This window comes from Sapajus apella, unplaced genomic scaffold (assembly GCF_009761245.1).
Source record: "Sapajus apella isolate SASKATOON/1434 unplaced genomic scaffold, GSC_monkey_1.0 scaffold12, whole genome shotgun sequence".
In the NCBI taxonomy this organism is placed as follows: Eukaryota; Metazoa; Chordata; class Mammalia; order Primates; family Cebidae; genus Sapajus; species Sapajus apella.
The window spans coordinates 29,673,898-29,697,490 of record NW_022436952.1 but is presented as its reverse complement, the minus strand read 5'-3'; the positions used below and the strand labels follow the sequence as shown (position 1 = coordinate 29,697,490).

Sequence of the window (23,593 nt, the reverse complement as noted above, 5' to 3'; positions counted from 1 at the left end):
GTTTATATATCTTTTTGGGAAAGAGTGTGAATAGCTGGCAGTTCATCTTCTAGTTCACATGTGTGCATATGATAACCATGCAATTAGGTAGGTGTTATAAATAGGATATGGCAAAAAAGGCAAACCTACTCATGTTTCCAAGATTTTATAGCATATGCCTGGTGAAGTTTTGCTACTCTTTAATTTACTTTTTGGGTTAACCAGCTGACGCCCAGTTGAAAAGACTTATGTTCGTGTGAGGCCACAAAAGCCTTAATGTTCAGTCTCCAGCTAACTCAGATTTTGGAGAACGCTGTGTACCATCAGCAGCTTCAATCCCCACCCTCTAACGCTAATGCTCATCTATCAAACTTGAGGCTGAGAGTGAGGGAGAGGAAGCTTCCAGATAAACATACAGCAGTGCCTAAACAGCTAATCACTCTAGGCTTCCGCTTCCAGGCCCTATAATTAGAAGTCCTTCTTTTTCCTTGTATTCCCAGATGACGCAAATGCTTTTTGTGGCTTGGCACCTCATTTGGGGCGTGGGTTTAGTTTATGGCCAGGCCAGAGTCTGGTTTAGTCTTCTGATGCTGCATAAATAGTTCTCAAGCCACAGTCTACTCTGTACAAGTTTTTCCTTTTATGTATATGTACATTTTAACTTGTTTTCTAGAAGAAAAAAAAAAGCTTGCTATTGCCCTAGCAGAATGTGTGCAAAAGAGGAAATTGTAAATGAAAAGAAAGCACGTGATTGTATATAGTCCTGTACTAGCTATTTCTTTTTCTTCTTTCTGCTCCTTCAGTTTTTTCTATTATTTTTAAAATTTTGTGGAAAAAAAACTTATTGGTGGATTGCATTTGCATGGAGGAGTGGAAAAAAAGTATTTGAGATCGGATACACAGACGATGTTTAACGGACGTTTTCCTGAAAATTTGAATTTGTTTTACATAATCATAACTAAACAGATATGAATGCCAGTTTGCAAAGATAGGAACATATGGGAAAGTGTTCATTTGTGATTTTCATTCACATGTAAAACAGTAATAGTCTTGATTTTGCAAATGAGGACCTTTATTTGAGTGCTCATTCTGCATAAAACATTGGTATGATTTAAAACGAAATGTAATGAAGTTTATTGTAGGTGAGGAATATATGTTACAAATGCAAATTAATCTTATTTTTTGTCAGAATATTTGTACTGAATTGTTTGTCAAGTGCAGAAAATTTGTTACAGAGAGGTGGAATCAGAAGATAGTAGTGGATTTACTGATAATTCAAGCTTACTGTAACTCAGCAAAAAAGTAGGAAGAGTGGCAAAGTAATGTCTGCAAATGGACAACAAAGCATTTATGCCTAAACTTAGAAATTCATTGTTTGGATAACAATAAGTAAGGAATGTAAAGTATGTCAATAATCTTATGATCATTGCTAGATATATTATGAGAGGTAAGATTATATATCGTTATACATTTAATAAATAATTTATTAAATTATTTATAATAAATGGCACCTTTCATTTTCTCAAATGTATTATCTTGGAAATAGCCAGGACAGTGGCATCTAGTAGGATATTTTAATATAGTGACTAGAGCTGTATCTTGTATTTGCCAAAGAAATAGCAAACTCAAATATACTTTATCTTTTCACTGAAATGACTATCTTGTTTTCCCTCAGATGCTTAATATTCTTTCATACCTTTTTGTTAAACAAAACATTAGTTTAAATGCTTATACTAATGTGATTCTACTTCTGGGAATAGCAAGGTAAATGTACAGACCATTCTTCCCCTAGAAAACAATTATGAAACCTGGACAAAATACAAATGAGCAGGCACATAAAGTTAGATATGTGTATTATAATCTCTGGAACAAACAGTAAAATTTTAATATAAAGAGATATAGCCCAAAAGTCCATTGATAAATTATTTATTTTTAACATTCACCACTAAAGATTATTAAAAATAAGTAGTCTCAAAACAGCAAGAAAGCCTGAGAAGAGAAATAAACAAAATTGAACAAAATGTTGTAGTTAGCATTCCATAAAAATTGGATATTGCAGGCTGGGTGCTTTGGCTCACTTTGGGAAGTTGAGGCAGGTGGATCACAGGTGAGGAGTTCAAGACCAGCCTGGTCAACATGGTGAAACCCTGTCTCTACTAAAAATATAAAAATTAGCCAGGCACAGTAGTACACGCCTGTAGTCCCAGCTACTCAGGAGGCCGAGGCAGGAGAATGGCTTGAACCCAGAGGGCAGAGGTTTTAGTGAGCTGAGATTGCACCACTGCACTCTAGCCTGATAGACACAGTGAGACTCCATCTCAAAAAAAAAGAAAAACCACATGTTTGAAAACTGAAAATTTGTCTCGGCCTTCTGAGTTGCTGGGACTATAGGTGCATGCTACCACGCCTGGCTAATTTTTTTACATTTTTAGTAGAGAGGGGGTTTTGCCATGTTGGCCAGGATGGTCTGGAACTCCTGACCTCAGGTGATCCACCTGTCTCAGCCTCTCAAAGTGCTGGGATTACAGGGGTGAGCCATCGTGCCCCGCCGAGATAAGTTTTAAGCTGGTGAATTACGTAGAGCAAGTAGTTGGATCAGTAGATAAATTGGAGTGTAGAATTAAAGTTTGAAGAAATTGTGAAAGAGAGAGTGGATTTTAGTTCCATGTGGGTATGCCGCTTTCACATTCTTTGTTTTGAAAAATGATTGTGGCTGGGCATGGTGGCTCATGCCTGTAATCTCAGAGATTTGGGATGCCGTGACAGAAAGAGTGCTTGAAGCCCAGATTTTAAGGGCAGCCTGGTGGCATGTGCTTGTAGTCCCAGCTACTTGGGAGGCTGAGACAGGAGGATTGCTTGAGCCCAGGAATTTGCAGTTGTAGTAAGCTGTGATCAGGCACCTGCACCCCAGCCTGGGAAACTGAGTGAGATTCTGCTTCAGGAAAATATAAAATAAAATTGTGAATTCTGTAAATTCATCACTGATCAATTCAAGAATGTCAAACTTCTCTCTGCTAGTTCTACATGAATGCCATAATACCTGCCTATCTAGTGTTTATACTTTGGTGATATAATGATGTGTCATTAAGCTTGGTATTCTCATGAAAAAAATACTTTGTTTTAATTTTTCCTTTTGTAAAGTGTCTTAGAGCCTTTGTAATTTTTTTCTCTTTGATAATATTTTAAATATTGTTGAGTAGCTTTTTAGAATATTTCATCCACATACAGAATCATTTTTATTTTTACTCTTTGTTTTTTGTCTTCCAGGAATGCTTCTAGTCACAACAGACACCCTTGGCCATGACTTTCATGTCTTCCAAATTCTGACTCATCCTTGGTCCTCATCACAAAGTGCTGTCCACCATCTGTACACTCTTCACCGGGGAGAAACTGAAGCCAAAGTAAGCTGTGTATTTTTTCAGAAGGCGATTTCTTGGTGTAATATGACATCTACTCTAGCTGGTCATTTATATCACATTGCAGCTTAATGTTGATGTTTGTGAGAAAATATTGCTCTCTGTCATAGAATGGGTTAGATAATTAGGGAAAAATTCCATTTGACCCAGTAAATACATAAACACTAGATGAACACTTTTTTGTTTAAAAATTCAACAAATTTTGATAGAACAGTAGCTCTGTTTATCCTGCTCTTTCCAACCTTATACCATTTCTTGCCCCAGAGAAAATCCCTGTCATTCATTTTGACTTTTACTTGGCATTTTGATTCTCTGGACATAAATATGTGTGTGCGTACATACACACACATATACATATAAATACGGACATAGTCATATAAACAAAAATAGATTCATGATGAATATGGATATATGAATATAGTGGAGGCTAGTGAGAAACAGTTATGCACATCCCTCTTTAGTGTGATATTTAGTGACATTATATTGTTTGTATGAAATCATCCATGGTGGGACTATTTGATCATGAAAATTTGCAAAAACTACAAATCAGGGCTCTTTTTTTCCTTCATAGAGCTGGATTTTAAACATTTACCAGCACATAATTATGTATACATGCATGGGTACACATACGTTCATATGTATCATTTACTGTGTACTTACATCAGGCATCATGCTAAGTACTTCACAGATATTTTATATTCTTAATATCACATGGTAGATCTGTATATTTTCTTAATAGCCTAAAATCTCAAATACCTTTTGTCTCATAGGTTATATGCACTTGCCAGTACTGTATATATGTTATTCTATGAGATAGCTGATTAACCCTACTCTATTTATTGACTAGCCTATCATTTTCCAACAGTCTAAAGTGGTTTCTCTTAAATTCCCCCCAAAATAAATGACTATAATGGACCGAATCATTTTAAATATAGAGAACTTAAACTCTAACAGTTATAAGAATATGTTTGAAAAAGCATGAGTTCTTACTCTAGGTTGCTTGTTTACTAATTCACTCTGAAAATTGATAAACCAAAAATATACAGTGTTTACTCCACTCTTCTTATATCAATTTAATAAGACAAGTAGTTGATGAGGGAAAGTTTTTTCATTGAAATATTCTTTTTTTTTCTTTGAAATGGAGTCTTGCTTTGCTGCCCAGACTGGAGTGCAGTGGCACAATCTCAGCTCACAGCAACCTCCATCGCCTGGCTTCAAGCAATTCTCCTGCCTCAGTCTCCAGAGTAGCTGCAATTACAGGTGTGTGCCACCACTCCTGGCTAATTTTTGAATTTTCAGTAGAGACAGGGTTTCACCATATTGGCCAGGCTGATCTTGAACTCCTGACCTCATGATCTGCCTGCCTTGGCCTCCCAAAGTGCTGGGATTACAGGCGTGAGCCATTGCGCCCAGCTTCATTGTAATAGTCTAACATAAAAAAAGCTTAAGTAAAATTTTAAAAATCATTTTAAAAGTTTCTTATAAAATTTTATTTATTTGTTATATTATTTTGGGGACAGGATCTAGCTCTGTTATCCAGGCTGGAGTGCAGTGGCAGGATCATAGCTCAGTGCAACCTTGACCTCCTGGGTTCAGGTGATCCGTCTGTCTCAGCCTCCCAAGTAGCTGGGGCTAGAGGTGCATGCCACCACACCTGGCAGCTTTTTCAGTTTGTTTTCTTTTTTTGTAGAGGTGGCACTATGTTGTCTCACTGTGTTGCCCAGGCCAGTCTCAAACTCCTAAGCTCAAGTGATCCTCTTGCCTCAGCCTCCCAAAGTGCTGGGATGGCATGTGTGAGTCACCACCCTGGCCTATTTTTAATTTTTGTGTGTACATAATAGTTGTACATATTTCTGGGGTACATGTGATATTTTGATACAAGCGTACAATGTATAATGATCACATCAGACTAATTGGGATATCCATCACCTCAAACATTTATTGTTTCTTTGTTTTGGGAACATTCTAAATCTACTCTTCTAATTATTTTGAAATATACAATAAATTATTGTTAACTATAGTTACTTTTGCACCAAACTAACAAATCAGCTTCTAGATATAGTTAGCACTTTGGAGAAAATACAGAAATAGAGGGATAAAGTAAACAATACCATGAAACTGAAACTATCCAACTCTAAAATATATGAAGTTCTACAATACAAATATGGTTCGATTTCTTTAACAAATAATTGTATTGGGAAAATAAAAGTTGGCCTGTTGTGGTGGCTCATGCCAGTAATCCCAGCACTTTGGGAGGCCGAGGCTGGTGGATCACGACTTCAGGAGATCGAGACCATCCTGGCTAACATGGTGAAACCCCGTCTCTACTAAAAATAAAAAAAATTAGCCAGGCATGGTGGCACATGCCTGTAGTCCCACCTACTCTGGAGGCTGAGGTAGGACAATGGCTTGAATCCGGGAGGCAGAGGTTGCAGTGAGCTGAGATCCTGCCACTACACTCCACTGCAGCCTGGGTGACACAGAGAGACTCTGTCTCAAAAAAAAAAAGTTGATGTGTGGTGGGGGAAAGGTGAACTGTTAAAAATTTGAAGGAGACTTTGGAGAATATCATCTAAATACAAAGCGTGGACCTTATTTAAATCATCTTTCATACAAACTAAGTATAAAAAGACATTTCAGACAAGCAGTGATATTTTTACATTTGACTTACCATACATTATTTATTGTTATTAGATATTATATAGATAATATTATTAGATATTTAAGAATTTAAAGTCTTTATTTTTTAGTGATGCAAAAGTATTTACAGATATCTGGAATTTGCTTTGAAATGATCTAGTGGGAGGGGAGCGTTGGTTAGATAATAAGATAAATAAGTGACAGAAGAAAATAGAGGGATGGTTATATTGGTTATAAGAGACTTAAAATACACATTGAGTAAATGCATTGTGAAAACTTTGTTTGGACCCTATCTAAATAAAGTATAAAGAGACATTTTTGAGACAGTTGGAGAAAACTGACTATGAGCTAGATATATATGATGTTTATCAAGTGTGACTAATTTGCCGTGTATGTAATTGTATATCTGTTTTGTAGAGACAGAGTCTTGCCGTGTTGCCCAGGCTAGTCTTGAACTCCTGGGTTCCCACCTCGGTCTCCAAAGTGTTGGCATAAGCCACTGCATTTTCTTATAACTAATCTTTTCAAGTCATTATTTATTGACTTTTCAAGGCATATATTCTGAATTATTTACAGGTGAATAGATATGGTATCTGTAATGTACTTTAAAGTATTCTAGCAAAACAAACAATGAGATAGCGTCAACAGATTTGCAAGGTGTTAATTATTGAAGTTGTGATATCCACATAGGTGGGTAATGTTAACATTCTCTATACTTTTTGTATGTTTGGAAATTTCTCTAATAGGAAGCAAAAATAACACCCTTCACCAACTTTTTTACTTGCTTTAGCTTTATAACTTGATTTATTGTTCATTTTCAAAAGCTTTCCCAGCTGTTGTGTTTTAGAGTGACCTTATTGCGTTACGTAGTGAATCCTGTGGAGATTTCGATTTAAATTGAATTGAAATTACATTTTAAAACAATTAGAACTGACATCTTTATGTTGTGGAAGTTTTGCAACTAGGAATTGTAACATTTTAAAGTTTGTCATTGCTGTGATATGGCAAAACTATTGAAAATTTTGTATTGAATTTGCATCTTCCTGCTTTGTTAGATTCTCTTGTAAGATGTTTTTCAGTTAAATTTTCTTGGAATTTCTAAGTGGAATACATTTTCTGAAAATCATTGCTTTTTGCTTTTATTTTTCTCTTTTTGGCTAGGAACTCTAGAATATTATGCAAGTTTGTAGTGATAGCTATATTCTTTGCTTTTTGAATAATATTTTGTTTTACTTTATTGTTTTGCTCTATTTCTTGAATATTTTATTATATAGGTAATACATAATAACATTTGGAGGTAAATTTTAGACAATCTGGAAATACATGGAGCAAAACATCAAAGTTACCTGACCCATTAACCTCTCTGCAACCAGAGCTGCTTTGCTCGGCAATCTGTTGTGCCTTTTTAAGATTCGCATACTTATTCATGTAGATGAAATTGTTCTTAACAGTGCAGTGGTATTATATGTTTTTAAGTTATTACCCTACCACTGGAGATCTGAGGATTAAATAAAAAGATTTTACTTAACTTTTCTAATTTGAGTTCTAACAGTTAAAGATCAATAGTGCTTAAAAGCTATGTACGTTTATTTCTATTTAATATCTGGGGGAAAATTTAACATACTGATGGATACGGTTTTGGCATTTTCTTTCTTTCTTTTTTTTTTTTTTTTTTTTTTTGAGATGTAGTCTTATTCTGTCATTCAGGCTGGAGAACAATGGCGTGATTTTGGCTCACAGCAGCCTCCGCCTCCCTGGTTCAAGTGATTCTCCTGCCTCAGCCCCCGAGTAGCTGGGACTATAGGCACCTGCCACCACACTTGGCTAATTTTTGTATTTTTAATAGAGACAGGATTTCACCATGTTGGCCAGGCTGGTCTTGAACTCCTGACCTCAGGTGATCCACCTGCCTCAGCCTCCCAAAGTGCTAGGATTACAGGTGTGAGCCATCATGCCTGACCGGGTCTTGGCATTTTCATAGTCCAAGTTCTATTTGAATTAATTCATCAGCTTTAATTAAAATGTTAAAATCTTGAATTCGTATCCTTTATTGTATACTTTTTCTACTTTTTGTGTGATTGTTGCTACAGCTCATAAAAGATTAAAGACAGGAAATGGGTTTGCACATTTTTCTGTATCTCTGTTATTTTATCATCAGGCTAAACTGGGAAGTCTTTTTAATTTTTTAAAAGTTATTTTTAAACATTTTTTTTCTTTTGAGATGGAGTCTCACTCTGTTGTCCAGGCTGGAATGCAGTGTTGCAATCTTGGCTCACTGCAACCTCTGGCCCCTGCAATTTTCCTGTCTCAGCCTCCTGAGTAGCTGGGGTTATAGGCGCCTACCACCATGCCCAGCTAATTTTTGTGTTTTTAGTAGAGATGGGGTTTCACCATGTTGGCCAGGGTGGTCTTGAACTCCCGACCTCAGGTGATCCACCTGCCTCAGCTTCCCAAAGTGCTGGGGTTACAGACGTGAGCCACTGTGCCTGGCTTAAACTTTTAAGGTCAGGGGTACATATGCAGGTTTATTATATGGGTATATTTTTGTCATGGGGGTTTGTCGTACTGATTATTTTGCCATTTAGGTACTAGGCCTAGTACCCAATAGTTATTTTTTTCTGATCCTCTCCGTCCTACCATACTTCACCCTCAAGTAGGCCCCAGTGTCTGTTGTTCCCCTTTGTGTGTCCATGTGTTCTCATCATTTAGCTTCCACTTATAGGTGAGAACATCCAGTATTTGGTTTTCTGTTCCTGTGTTAGTTTGCTAAGGATAATGGCCTTCAGCTCCATCCATGTTCCTGCAAAAGATATAATCTCATTCTTTCTTATGACTGCATAGTATTTCATGGTATATATGTGCCACATTTTCTTTATCCAGTCTGCCATTGATAGGCATTTAGGTTGATTCCATGTCTTTGCTATTATGAATAGTAGAACATACGCATCCATTTATCTTTATGGCAAAATGATTGATATCTCCTTGTGTATATACCCAGGAATGGGATTGGGCTGAGTTGAATGGCTGTTCTGTTTTTAGCTCTTTGAAGAATTGCCATACTGCTTTCCCCAGTGATGGAACTAATTTACATTCTAACACTGTATAAGCTTTCCCTTTTCTCCACAACCTCACCAGCATCTCTTCTTTTTTGACTTTTTAATAATAGCCATTCTGGCTGGTGTGAGGTGGTTTCTCCAGGTTTTGATTTGCATTTTTCTGATGACAGTCTTTTGAAAAGTGTCTGTTTGTGTCCTTTGTCCACTTTTTAGTGGAGTTGTTTGGTTTTTTTTCTTATAAATTTGTTCAACTTTTTTTTTGTTTTGTTTTTCTTTTTTTTTTTTTTTTTTTTTTTTGAGATGGAATCTAACTCTGTCGCCAGGCTGGAGTGCAGTGGTGCAATCTCGGGTCACTGCAACCTCCACCTCCCTGGTTCAGGCAATTCTCCTGCTTCAGCCTCCCGAGTAGCTGGAACTACAGGTGCGTGCCACCATGCCCCCCTAATTTTTGTATTTTTAGTAGAGAGGGGGTTTCACCATATTGGCCAGGATGATCTCAGTCTCTTGACCTTGTGATCCCCCAACCTTGGCCTCCCAAAGTGCTGGGATTAGAGGCATGAGCCGCCACACCTGGTCTCTTTAAGTTTCTTATAGATGCTGGATATTAGACTTTTGTCAGATGCATAGTTTATAGATATTTTCTCTCATTCTGTAGATTGTCCATTTACTCTGTTGATAGCTTCTTTTGCTGTGCAGAATCTCTTTAGTTTAATTGGAGCCCATTTGTCAATTTTTGCTTTTGTTGTGATTGCTTTTGGTGTCTTTTTCATGAAATCTTTGCCAATTCCTGTGTCCAGAATGGTATTTCCTAAGTTATCCTCCAGAGTTTTTATAGCTTTGAGTTTTATATTTGAGTCTTTAATTCATCTTGAATTGATTTTTTTTTTAGGAATATGAGGCTTTATTTGCATTTTTGGAAATATTTTATATGTAAGGAAGGGGTCTAGTTTCAACCTTCTGCATATGGCTAGCCAGTTACCCCAGAACCATTTATTGAATGGGAAGATCTTTCCCCATTGCTTGTTTTGTCAGCTTTGTCGAAGATCAGATGGCAGGTGTGTGAGCTTTGTTGAAGATCAGATGGCAGGTGTGGGGCCTTATTTCTGGGCTATCTAGTCTGTTCCATTGGTCTGTGTGTCTGCTTTTGTATCAGCACCATGCTGTTTTGCTTACCACAGTCCTGTAGTATATTTAGAAGTTGGGTAACATGATGCCTCCAGTTTTGTTCTTTTTGCTTAGGATTACCTTGGCTATTTGGGCTCTTTTTTGGTTTCATATGAATTTTAAAATAGTTTGGAAGCCTTGTCATTTTAGAAAATTGTGCTGAAATGCAAAAAAACAAAAAACAAAAACAAAGAAACCCCACCATTTTAAAGCATACAGTTCAATGGTATTAATTAACACTGTTGTGCATTCATTATCATCATCCAGGCAATCTTAACCTTTAGCATTGAATGACTTTTCTAAGCTATCACTATTTACCATTTTATCCATACCAGTAGTTCCTCAATTAGAGAAAAACTAGAAAATGGAATTTTAGTCATTAGCTCAGTATCTTTTCATTTCTTCCAATGTTCCCATCAGGCAGATTATCATTTATGTGCAAATTTTAATTCATTCATGAATGAATATGGGAATATTTAACATCTCATACATATAATGCCCAATTTCTTTCTTCTGGAAGAAATACTTAAAATGTTTTTACCTTCTTTAGGGTGAGGATTGTTTATTATATCTGCTTTATTCTTCCCAAAAATACCTACAATGCATACTTTTAAAGTTCCTATTGCATTTAATGAAATTGATTCTTCTATTAAGATTCATTTTAGAAGTATATTAGTTAGATCATGATTTATATTTTTTATTTATGCAATATTCATGTTCAAAATTACCTTATTTCTTCTCCTCCTTATCTAGATGGAATCAATTCTTCTCTTCTTTGTGTCATTAATTTTATGCCCCATTATAGTACATGTTATTTTGTATTTTGACTGGTTGTCTACTTGTCTGTCACCACTAATACTGGGATTGCTTTTAAAAATAAATTGTATTTTATTGATTTTTATATGCACAGGTCTTCCACCAAGACAGATATATTTTTTCCTCGGATGATATGAAAGTAGATGGCCAACATGACATGATGCCATATTACCCTCATTGGTGGAATGTGTATTTCTACAAATGAGAACATTCTTCTATGTAATCATAAAAAATCAAATCAGGCTGGGCACCGTGGCTCATGCCTGTAATCCCAGCACTTTGGGAGGCTGAGGCAGGTGGATCATGAGTTCAGGACTTTGAGACCATTCTGGCCAATATGGTGAAACCCCATCTCTACTAAAAGTACAATTAGCTGGGCATGGTGGTGTGCACCTGTAGTCCCAGCTACTTAGTAGGTTGAGGCAGAAGAATCCCTTAAACCCAGGAGGTGGAGGTTGCAGTGAGCTGAGATTGCACCACTGAACTCCAGCCTGGGCGACAGAGCGAGACCCTGTCTCAAAAAAAAAAAAAATCAAATAAATTTCCACCATCTGATTTTCAAACTCCATTTTAGTTTTCACTGATTGTCCCAGTAACTAGCAAAAGGATCTAGTTCGGGGTAACTGAATTTTTATCTCTCTTTAGTCTCCTTCATTCTGGAACAGGTCATTATTATTTCTTAGACTTTTATGCTCTCAGCACATTTAAATATTACAAGGCATTTATTTTTGTTGAAAGTGCCTCAATTTTTTTCTCTGATGTTTCATTATGATTAGATTCATCTTACTTATCTTTGACAGGAGTGTCACAGAGTAGATGCTGGTTTTTATTGCATCCTATCAGGTGGTACATGATTTTGATTTGTTATTGATGATGATCAGTTTAATCACATGGCTGAGATGGTGTCTACTAGTCTTCACTGTGCAGTTACTCTTTTGTACTTATAAAAATTTACGTGGTTTTTCAGGGCAGTAATTTAAAACTATGTAAATATCCCATTCTGTATCTAACTTTCAGTTTATTCCTTTATTTACCTATCATTTTGGCCTCATAGATTCCTATTTTATTCATTGGATTATATTTGTTCAATATTTATTATAGTGCACAAAATGTCCTACATTTGGCTAGTGGGAGCCCAATAACTTGGTGTCTGTGTCCTTTTGACATATCTTCACCACTCTTTGAGCTTGTCCTTACTTTCTGGCACAACTAACTTGCTTATTCATAAGTTTAGTTACCATTTGTTTTTGTCTCTTTTGTATGGAAGTTTTAAATTTGATGAAGATTTTATCTAGAGTTAATATTTCAGTGTGCTTCTCGGCGCATTTTGTTTCTTAACTCTGTTTCAAACCCTGTCATATCATAGATGAGGTAGTCACTGAGATGCTCTACCTCAACTATGACCTTTTAGAATTTGGATATTTTAAGTGCTTACCACCTATTTTTGATACCTCTTTGTATTAGAGTTATTTGCTATTTAATTTATCTATAAGTCCAATATGGAAATAGAAATGTTGCGTAAGCTTCTTGGTATCGCTCATGCTTAGAATGGAGCCTTGCATATTGTGGTGCAAATGTTTGCTAATGCCAATGATATTCCTACTTAACAGGCAGGAAAATCAAATAGAAATTATTTATATGATTGTGCTCTAGAACACACTCTGTAATTTGGGAGATTGAGAATTTCTAAACCCCATATACCAGGACCTCAGTTAGTGACCACAAAATTAATTTTTATAAGGTTCTACAGAAAATTATTTTGAACTAATATATAAAATTTAGCCCCAGTCATGAAATCTATATATATCACATGATCTATTTGGCCATCTTTGAGTACTACAAAAGTATGTTTTTCTGGATTCTTCCAAGAACTCTGAGGGTACTTTAATCAGGCAACGAAAAAATTCAGTATGTGGATCTAATTATACTGAATTAAGTTATTTTGTGGTCTATGACTTGGGATATCCTTTGCATCTGACAGTAATTTTCCTCATAAAGCACATATGTAGTAAGAAAAATAGTCTTTGTTTTCAACAGTAAATATAAACCTTACATGTATTTTGTTAACATACTTTCTCAAGCAGACTCAGGTCATTTTTGTACTTAGCATAATTTTGGTAATGGCAAATTTGCTTTTGAAACAACTGTAAATCAGAAAAGTGTTAATTTTGCCATACTAGAATAATACTGCAAAATAATATGATTAGTATCTTCAATTGTCAAGGGGAAAACAATCTAGCTATTCAATATTATTAACTGATAACTATTTGATGATCATTTTAGATAAATGCAAATAGTGTGAGGATGTTCCAAATATTGCCTAGTTATGCTTATACTAATGCTCAAATTTAACTGGACTTTCTGGAATTTTTGTGAATTTAGCAACCCTATGCATGGCCCTATATTCATGTAATTTTCTTCAGTTTTTCCCCCAAAAACATCATTTTTATTGAGATAAAATTTACATACTATAAAATTTATTTTTAGAAGTGCAATTCAGTGGTTTTTGTTATGTGCTTAGAGTTTGCACATCATCACTAATATCTAATTTCAGAACAATTTTGTAATCCTTAAAATAACCCCTTTATCCATTAGCAGTCACTCCTATTTCCCCAGCTCCCCTATATACTTGGACGCTGATTGGTAGTTATATAACTAAGGACAGGCTAAATACTTTCTTTAATCTTCAAGTTACTCTTTTGTAAAATGGGGCCGATACTGATTTCAGAGTTTTGAGGAAATATCAGAAATATTATATGTAAAATGCTTAGCAAAGCACTGGCACAGTAAATGCCAAATAAAGAGTTAATATTAGGGCCTCTACTTTTGGCCAATATAAGTTAAGAGCTGGATTAACTCTCCTACCTGAAACAACTAAACAACAAATAGTGGTTTCCTAGTTACGGTACGTAAGTTGTTGAAAGATGGCCATCCCTGAGAGATGGAGAACAAATGAGAGAGAGGATGCCTGTGGTTTCCCCGACTTACTGCCTTGAGTTTCCAGTCATGGTGCAGGAAGGGGGAACCCTAACAGAGCCTGGTAGTCTCCCTGAATTGATGAGATATTGCTAAGAGTCCCAGGAGGCCAAGATCATAGATTCTCAATACAGTGGACCAGTGATATGGGAGCTGTAGAGAGAGAATTCCGGAGATCTGCAGAGGAGACATGAGAACAAAAAATACCATCAGACCAGAAAGGCAAGAGTATAACTATCTTCTTTTATTCAAAGATGACATGATTGTCTATGTTGAAAAACTAAAGGATTTTATTTTTTAAAAAAGAACTAATAAATGATTTTATCAAGGTTACAGGATATAAGATCAATATACAAAAATTAGTTGGACTTCTGTATACCAATAGCAATGAATTGATCATTTTAGAATATCCAAAAATACATACTACGGACATTCAGGAAGCAAGACTTGTACTCGGAAAGCTAGAAAATATTGCTGAGAGTAGATAAAGATGTAAATAAATGGAGAATTAAGCCATTTTCTTATGCTAGAATACTTACCATCATTAAAATGTCAGTTCTGTCCAAATTTATCCATAGACTCGGTGTAATCTGCATAAAAATCCCAGCAGGTTTTTTTTTTTTTTTGGTAGACATGAACAAGATAATTCTAAAACTCACATGAAAATGCATAGGACTTGTGAGCAAAATAATTTTGAAAATGAAAAAGTTGGAGGAATGTCACTACCTATATTAAGACTTATGAAAACTGTAATAATTGATAGGGATCCTGTGACCTTTTCCACACATATGGAGACAATTTATTTTTGACAAAGGTGCGAAGATGTTTAAAACAAGTTTACTCAAATTAGATTACAGACTTAAATGTGGAACCTATGACTATAAAGTTATTACAAGAGAACCAGAAGAAATCTTTGTGACTTGGGTGAGGCACAGACTTTTAAAATGTGACATTAAGGTCGAACACAGTTGTAATTCCAGTACTTTGGGAGACTGAGGTGGGAGGATCGCTTGAGCCCAGGGGTTCAAGACCAGACTGGGCAACATAGGGAGACTCTGTCTCTACAAAAGTAAAAAAAAAAAAAAAAAAAAAAAAAAAAAAAAATTAGTTGGGCCTGCTGTTACATGTCTGTAGTCCCAGCTCCTTGGGAGGCTGAGGTGGGAGGATCACTTGAGCTTCGGAGGTCAAGGTTGCAGTGAGTCATGATCACACCACTGCACTATAACATGGGAGCAAGCCCCTGTCTCCAAAAAAAAAAAGTTTTTTTTTGTTTTGCAAAATTGTGTATTGCAAAATCCATTTAAAAAATTGATAAACTATTTCATCAAAATGAAACACATCTGCTCTTTGCAGAAAACCATTATGAGAATGAAAAGACACAAGTCACATGTCTTAGGTCCACAATACTTTTAAAGAACTCCCCACAGTCAGTGAGTAGAGAAACTAAATTTCTCATATTTCATACTTTGCTGTACACAATATGGTACAGCTAGACTGGGCGAGGTGGTTCACACCTGTAATTCCAGCACTTTGGGAGGTCGAGGTGGGTAGATCAGCTGAGGTCAGGAGTTTGAGACCAGCCTGACCAACTCGGAAAATCCCTGTCTCTACTAAAAATACAAAATTAGCTGGGCATGGTGGCGCATGCCTGTAATCCCAGCTACTGGGAAGGCTGAGGCAGGAGAATCATTTGAACCCAGTTGGTGGAGATGGTGGTAAGCTGAGATTGTGCCATTACACTCTAGCCTGGGCAATGAGAGTGAAACCCCATCTCAAAAATGAGTGAGTGAATGAATAAGTAAATGAATAAAATGGTACAGCCTCTCTGAGAAATAATTTTGCGTTTACTTAAAATATTAATATGTACTTACCATAGAATCCAGCAATGTCAATCCTGGGCAGATTGTTCACATTATAAAATTAATGTTGTTTAGGATGATATCCCAAATTACTCAATGGTTTTTATCCTGTGGTTACCATAACAAATTGTCATGAACTTGGGAGCCTAAAATATCTAAAATGTATTCTCTTACAGTTTTAGAGGCCAAAAATCTAAAATCAAAATGTAAGCAAGGCTGAACTTCCTTTGGAAATTCTGAGGAAGAATTTGTTCTTTGCCTTTTCTAGCCTCTGATGGTGGCCTTTAGCATTCTTAAGTTATAGCCACATCACTCAATCCCTGTCTCTCTCATTGTATTGCATCCTCCTCATTTCCGAGTCTGCTCATCTTCTGTATTTCTTGTAAAGATCCATGTGCTTGTTTTAAGTACCAATCTGGATAACCCAGGATAAGCCCCTTCTCTTAGGATCTATAACTTAATCACCGATTTTGCCAGAGAGTAACTCTTTGGTCTTTTAAGGGATGTGGACATCTTTTGGGGGCTATAATTCACTTCTCTATATTTCCCTTTTCTGTCCCCCAGAATTCATGTTCATGCCATATGCTAAGTATTACCTTTTTTCCCTACCAGCATCCTCAAAAGTCACAACCCATTACAGCATCAACTCTTAAGTCCAAAATTTAAAAATATGTATTATCAGCTCAAAGGTCCAATTTCATCATCTCAGCCATCTGACTCTGGTGTGGTTGAGACTCTGGAATTCATCCTGGGGCAAAATTCCTGTGCCTCTGTGGAGCTATGAAACTACAATAAAAGTTACCTCCTGCCAAAATACAGTAATAGGACATGCATAGGATAGACATTTCAAAAGGGAGAAATGGGAAAGAATAAAGGAGTCACTGGTTTCAAACATGTTTAAAATCTAGCAGGGCAAATCCCATTTTGTGTTTCAAGGCTGGAGTCTCCTATCTGGCTTGAGGCGCTGCCCCCCTGGACTACAGCTTCATTTTCTGCACCTGTGGCTCTGCCCACCCCTGGCTTGGTCCTGCTTGGACCTTTAAGCCCACATCCCTGCCCTTGGAATGATTCATACATTTTATTCAAGGGTAGCACAGGATTCCACCTAGGTAGCTCTATCAGCCTGTTTCCTGCCTGTAGAATTTTGCAAGTCCAGTAGCCGCCTTCTTCTTCTTTTTTTAAAATCATGTCTTTGTGCTTGTCAGTCCAAAATGATACTACAGATACTACATTCTCAAAAACCTTGTGTATCTCCTCTGTATGTCATGGGGATCCATGCCGTCAGACAAGAGGACAATCCACAGATATTTCTTGGATTTTCCTGTCTCTATTCCTGGCTTCTGTTGGTCGAGTGGATCCATGAAACACATGCCTGATGTCGTCAGCAGAATATCATCAGGCTATACTCTTGGCCTTCTCTTCAGAGCACGTTTTCCTAATCATGAAACTCCTCATAGTAGCATCTTTTTCTCCTAGGTAGGATATTCAAATACCAGAAGATCCAAAGAAAGTGTTACTTGATGGTAAAATTAGAAGCACTCTGAACAGCAGTAAGGGAGATATTTGAGGTCAGGGAGAAATTCTGAAAAACTTAAAATCATATCATAAATTTTGTCATTTAGCCATGATGGAATGAGAGGAACTGGATTAAACCTCTGCATTAGTCAAGATTTTACCAGAGAAACAGAATCTGTAGGTCATTAAAGAGGTTTATCGGCATATATGATTGTGGGGGCTGGCTAGGCTAGTCTGAAAACAGTAGGGCTGGCCAGGAGGAATTTCCCAGTGGAAAATCTCAGGCAGGAGCTGTTGCTTCAATCCCTAGGATCACAATAGTCACATTAGCAGAATGAACCCCAAGATTACCCAGATGTAGAAAATTATAAAAATTATTTTCTTAAAAATAAAATTTCAATTTTGGAATCATTTTAGATTTTCAGAAAACTTGTGAAGATAGTACAAAGTTTCTATATATTCCACATCAACTTTCTCCTATTTTTTACACTTTAAAAAATCGAGATTAAAATATACATATAAAATTCACCATCTTTACCATTTTAAAATGTACAGTTCAGTGGTAATAAATACATTTATATTTCTTTTCTTCCCCTTTATTGCCCCCTGCCCCACATTTCCTGGCCTCTGATAACTGCCATTCTGCTCTCTATCTTCATGAGACCCACTTTTTTTTTTTTCCACATCAGATGGGTAATGTGCTGACGTAACAACGCTTTAGGGAGACACATCTCACACAAGAGTGTGAAAACCCAATCATTCTTATGAACTGCAAAAGGATCAAAGATCCACTTTTGTAGCTTCCACCTGGGAGTGAGATCATGCAACGTTTCGCTGTGCCTGACTTATTTCTCTTAACATAGTGGCCTTCAATTTCATCTGTGTTGCCACAAATGACAGGATTTCATTCTTTTTTTAATCGCTGAATATGTCATTGCATATATATACCATATATTCTTTATTCATTCATCTGTTGATGAACACTTAGGGTAATTCCATATTTTGGCTATTGTGAACAGTGCTGCAATAAACATGGGAGTACAGATATCCCTTCGATGCATTTATTTTCGTTCTTTTGGCCATATACCTGGTAGTAGAAGTGCTGAATCGTTTGGTGATTCTATTTTTAGTTTTCTGAGGAACCTCCATACTGTTCTCCATAGTGGCTGTGCTAATTTACATTTCTGCCAGCAGTGTACAAGAATCTCTTTTCTCCACATTCTCACCAGCATCTTTTATTGATTGTCCTTTTAATACAAGCCATTTTTACTAAGGTGAGATGATATCTCATTGTGGTTTTGGTTTGTGTTTCTCTGATGACTAGCGATGTTGAGCATTTTTTTTTTCATATACCTATTGGACATTTGTATGTCCTCTTTTGAGAAATATGTGTTCAGACCTCTTGCACATTTTTAATTTTCTTATTTTTTCTCTTGTCTCTAGTGGGGTTGGATTTTGCCCATTTTAAAATCGGATTATTTGGGGAGTTTCGCTATTGATTTATTTGAGCTCTTTATATATTAGTTACAAACTCTTTGTCAGATGGATAGTTTGCAAATATTTTCTCCCATTCTAAGGGCTGTTTCTTCATTTTGTTGATTGGTTCTTTTGCTGTGTAGAAGCTTGTTAGCTTGAAGTAATACCATTGTTCTGTTTTGCTTTGGTTGTCTATGTTTTGAGATCTTACACAAAAAGGCTTTGCCCAGACCAATGTCCTGGACTGTTTCCCTAAAGTTTTCTTTTAGTAGTTTTGTAGTTTGAGGCCTTAGATTTAAGTCTTTAATCCATTTTGTTTTGATTTTTGTTATGGTGAGAGATAGGGATCTAGTTTCATTCCTCTGCGTAACTATCCAGTTATCCCAGTACCACTTACTGAAAAGACTGTTCTTTCACCTTTTTGTGCTCTTGGCATCTTTGTTGAAGATGAATTGGCTGTAAATGCATGGATTTATGTTTGGTTTCTCTAGTCCATTCCATTGGTCTATGTATCTATTTTTTTGGGTTATTACAGATGTGTAGTAAATTTTGAAGGCAGAAAGTGTGATGCCTTCAGTTCCTTTGGCTCAGGATTGCTTTGGCTATTTGTGGTCTTTTGTGGTTTCATAAAAATTTAAAGATTTTTTTCCTATTTCTGTGAAGAATGTTGCTGAAACTTTGGTAGGGATTGCATTGAATCTGTAAACTACTTTGGATAGTGTTGTCATTTTAACAGTGTTAATTCTTCTGATCCATAAGCATGAAATATCTTTCCATTTTTTGTGTCTTTAATTTCTTTCATATTTCATAGTTTTCTTTTTATAGATCTTTCACTTCTTTAGTTAAATTAAGTCCTAGGGATTTTATATTTTTGTAGCTATTACAAATGGGATTGCTTTCTTGATTTATTTTTTCAGATTGTTCTCTGTTGGTGTTTATAAATGCTACTGATTTTTGTATGTTCATTTTGCAACTTGCAACTTTACTGAATTTGCTGATCAGCTCCAACAATTTTTTGGTGAGCTCTTTTGCCTTTTCTAGGTATAAGATCATGTTGTTTGCAAATAAGGCTAATTTGAATTCTTCCTTTCCAATTTGGATGGCCTTTATTTCTTTCTCTTGCCTAATTGCTCTAGCCAGGACTGGAAGTATTATGTTGAATAACAGTAGGGAGAGTGGGCATCCTTGTCTTGTTCCAGTCTTTAGAGGCCTTCATTTTTTTCCCTGTTCAGTATGATGGTAGCTGTGGATTTGTCATATATGGTCTTTATTATTTTGAAGTATGATTCTTCTATACCATTTTGATGATGGTTTTTTTAGTCATAAAGGATGTTGAATTTTATAAAATGCTTTTCAGTATCTATTGAAATATGCGGTTTTTGTTCTTGATTCTGTTAATATTATATATCATGTTTATTGATTTGTCTGTGTTGAACCATTCTTGCATCCCTGGAATGAATCCCATTTGATTATTGTAAATGATCTTTTTAATGTGTTGTTGAATTCTGTTTGCTAGTATTTTGTTGAGGATTTTCACATCTATGTTTGTCAGGGATATTGGCCTGTAGTTTTCTTTTCTTGTTGTGTCTTTATCTGGTTTTAGTATCAGGGTAATGCTGACCTTGTAAATGAGTTTGGAAGTATGTCCTCCTCTTCAAGTTTTTTGAAGAGTTTGAGTACAATTGGTATTAAATCTTCTTTAAATGTTTGGTAGAATTCAGCAGTGAAGCTGTCAGGTCCTGGGCTTTTTTTGTTTTTTGTGGAGGCTTCTTACTACAGCTTTAATTTTGTTACTTGTTATTGGTTTGTTGAGGTTTTCTATTTCTTCATGATTCAATCTTGGAGGTTGTTTGTTTACACAAATTTATCCATTTCTTCTAGGTTTTCCGATTTGTTGGTGTATAATTGTTCACAGTAGTGTCTAATGATTTTTTGTGTGTCTGAGGTCTCAGTTGTTATGTGTCCTTTCTTTGTTTCTGATTTTATTTATTTAAGTCTTCTCTCATTTTTCTTAGTCTAGCTCACGACTTGTTGGTTTTTGTTTACATTTTTGAAAATCAATGTTTTGTTCCATTGATCTGTATTTTTTAGCTTCAATTTCATTAGTTTCTGCTCTGATTTTTATTATTTCTTTTCTTCTACTATTTTTGGCTTTGGTTTGTTCTCGCTTCTAGTTCCTTGAGGTATATCATTAGTTGTTTATTTGAAGCCTTTAATTTTTCTTTCATTTGTCTCTTAGTACTGCTTTTACTGTATCCCATAGATTTTGGTATATTGCCATTTTTTTTGAAATGGAGTCTTGCTCTCTTGCCTAGGCTGGAGTGCAGTGGTGCAATCTTGGCTCACTGCAACCTCCACCTCCCAGGTTCGAGTGATTCTCCTGCCACAGCCCCCTGAGTAGGTGGAATTACAGGCACCTGCCACCACTCCCAGCTAATTTTTATATATTTAGTAGAGATGGAATTTCACCATGTTGGTCAGGCTGGTCTTGAACTTCTGACCTCAAGTGATCTGCTCCCTTCAACCTCCCAAAGTGCCGGGATTACAGGCATGAGCCACCATGCCTGGCCTTTATATTGCATTTCCATTTTTCCATTTTTATTTGTTTCAAGACATTTTAAAATGTCTTTCTTAATTTCCTCATTGACCCATTTATCACTCAGGAGGATGTTTTAACTTCCATGGGTTTATGTATTTTCCCTAGTTCTTCTTACTAAGTTCTAATTTTAGTTCCTTATTGTCATAAACAATATTTTATATAATTTTTACTTTAAAAATTTTGTTCAGATTTGTTTTATGACCTAAAATATGGTCTCTTCTGGAGACTGTTCCATGTGCTGGTAAAGAAAATGTATGCTGCAGCAGTTGGATAAAATGTTTTCTAAACATCAGTTAGGCTTATTGGATCTAATGTGTAGTTTAACTCTGCTGTTTCATTGTTGATTTTCTGCCTGAATGATCTGTCCATTACTGGAGTGGGATCTCCTTCTTTTATTGTATTACAGTCTACTTTTTAGAACTATTAATATTTTCTTTATAGACTTGAGATATCCAGTGTTGGCTACATAGATATTTATAATTCTTACATATGCTTGCTTAATTCACCCCTTTATCATTGTATTCTCCTCTGTCTCTTTTTATAATCTTAAACTGATTGTCTACTTTCTCATGTAAGTATAGCTACTCCTGCTGTTTCGGTTTCCAGATACATGGAATATCTTTTCTCACCCTTTCACTTTCAACCTATGTGTGTCTCTATAGGTGAAGTAGATTTCTTGAAGGCAGCATATAACGTGGTCTTGTTTCTTTATTCATTCTGCCACTCTGTGCCTTTTAGTTGGTTAATTGAGACCATTTACATTCAGTGTTATTATTAAGTAAGGCATTACTACTGCCATTCTTTTGCTTGTTTTCTGGTTTCTTTCTTAGTGCCTTCCTTTGTGGGTAAGTGATTTTCTCTGGTAATATGTTGTTAATTTGTTGCTATTTCTTTTTAATGAGTCAGTTACAAGATTTTGTGTTACGAGTTTTTGTGTTGTGGTTACCAAGTTTTGTGTTGTGATGCTTACAGAGACATCTTATAATAGATATAACAAGTTATTTTTAAGAGACTACAACTTAGATTACAAATACAAGACTAGAAACAAAGGCAAAAGAAGATGTAAAAAAATTCTATAATTTTATTCCATCACCTAGCTTTTCTTTTCTTTTCTTTTTTTGAAATGAAGTTACCCAGTGGCACAATCTTGACTCATTGCAACCTCTGTCTCCTGGGTTCAAGTGATTCTCCTACTTCAGCCTCCTGAGTAGCTGGGATTATAGACATGTGCCACCACGCCCAGCTAATTTTTTTTGTATTTTTAGTAGAGACAGGGTTTCACCACGTTGGCCAGGCTGCTCTCGATCTCCTGACCTCAAATGATCTGCCCTCTTAGGCCTCCCAAAGTGCTGGAATTACAGGCGTGAGCTACCATGCCTGGCACCTGCAGCATCTTGACTTTTAGTTGTTTCTGTTTACATTCTTTGTATTACCTATGTCTTAACAGGTTGCTAATAGTAATGATTATTTTTGATAGATTTATCTTCTGGGTTTCATACTAGAGTTATGAGTGGATTGCACACCACCATTTCAGTCATATTTTGTGTTTCACCATGTGCTTTTTACCAGTGGGTTTTATAACCTTGAAAAGCTTTCTTTTTGGACATTAGAGTTTTTTTGGTTCAGATGGAATTGTTCTCCTCAGCATTACTTGTAATGTGTGTCTGGTGGTGGTGAATTATCTATTTTTGTTTGTCTCAGAAATACTTATTTCCACTTTATGTTTGAAGTGTAATTTTGCTGAATATAATATTCTTGGATGGCAATGTTTTCTCCTTGAGCACTTTGAAAATGTTGTTACATTCTATCCTGGCTTGTATGATTTACATTGGGAAGTCTGTTGCCAGAAAAGTTGGAGATACAGTATTTGCTTCTTTTCTCATGATGCTTTTAGGATCCTCTCTTTGTCCTTGACCTTTGAGAGTTTTATTATTATATGTGTTAGAGTATTTTTATTTGGGTAGAATCTGTTTGTTGTTCTTAGTCCTTCCCATAACTGGGTATTTGTATCTTTCTTAAGTTTTGAAAAATTTTCCATTATTATTTCTTTGGCTGCATTTTCTATCCTTTACCCTTACCTCCCTCATGAACACCAGT

The 23,593-nt window shown here is 36.0% G+C and overlaps 1 protein-coding gene and 1 pseudogene across 10 annotated transcripts in view; one reads left to right on the top strand and one right to left on the bottom strand.

Annotated features, from left to right (window-relative positions):
* BCAS3 (BCAS3 microtubule associated cell migration factor) overlaps nt 1-23,593 on the top strand; it is a 664,948-nt gene that overhangs the window by 228,412 nt on the left and 412,943 nt on the right. For all 10 annotated transcript variants that reach the window (XM_032279300.1, XM_032279309.1, XM_032279301.1 and 7 more), the window contains exon 14: nt 3,247-3,380. In XM_032279300.1, the coding sequence (XP_032135191.1) occupies nt 3,247-3,380 (134 nt within the window). The remainder of the gene's footprint in view (nt 1-3,246; nt 3,381-23,593) is intronic.
* LOC116553578 lies at nt 18,105-18,202 on the bottom strand (annotated as a pseudogene).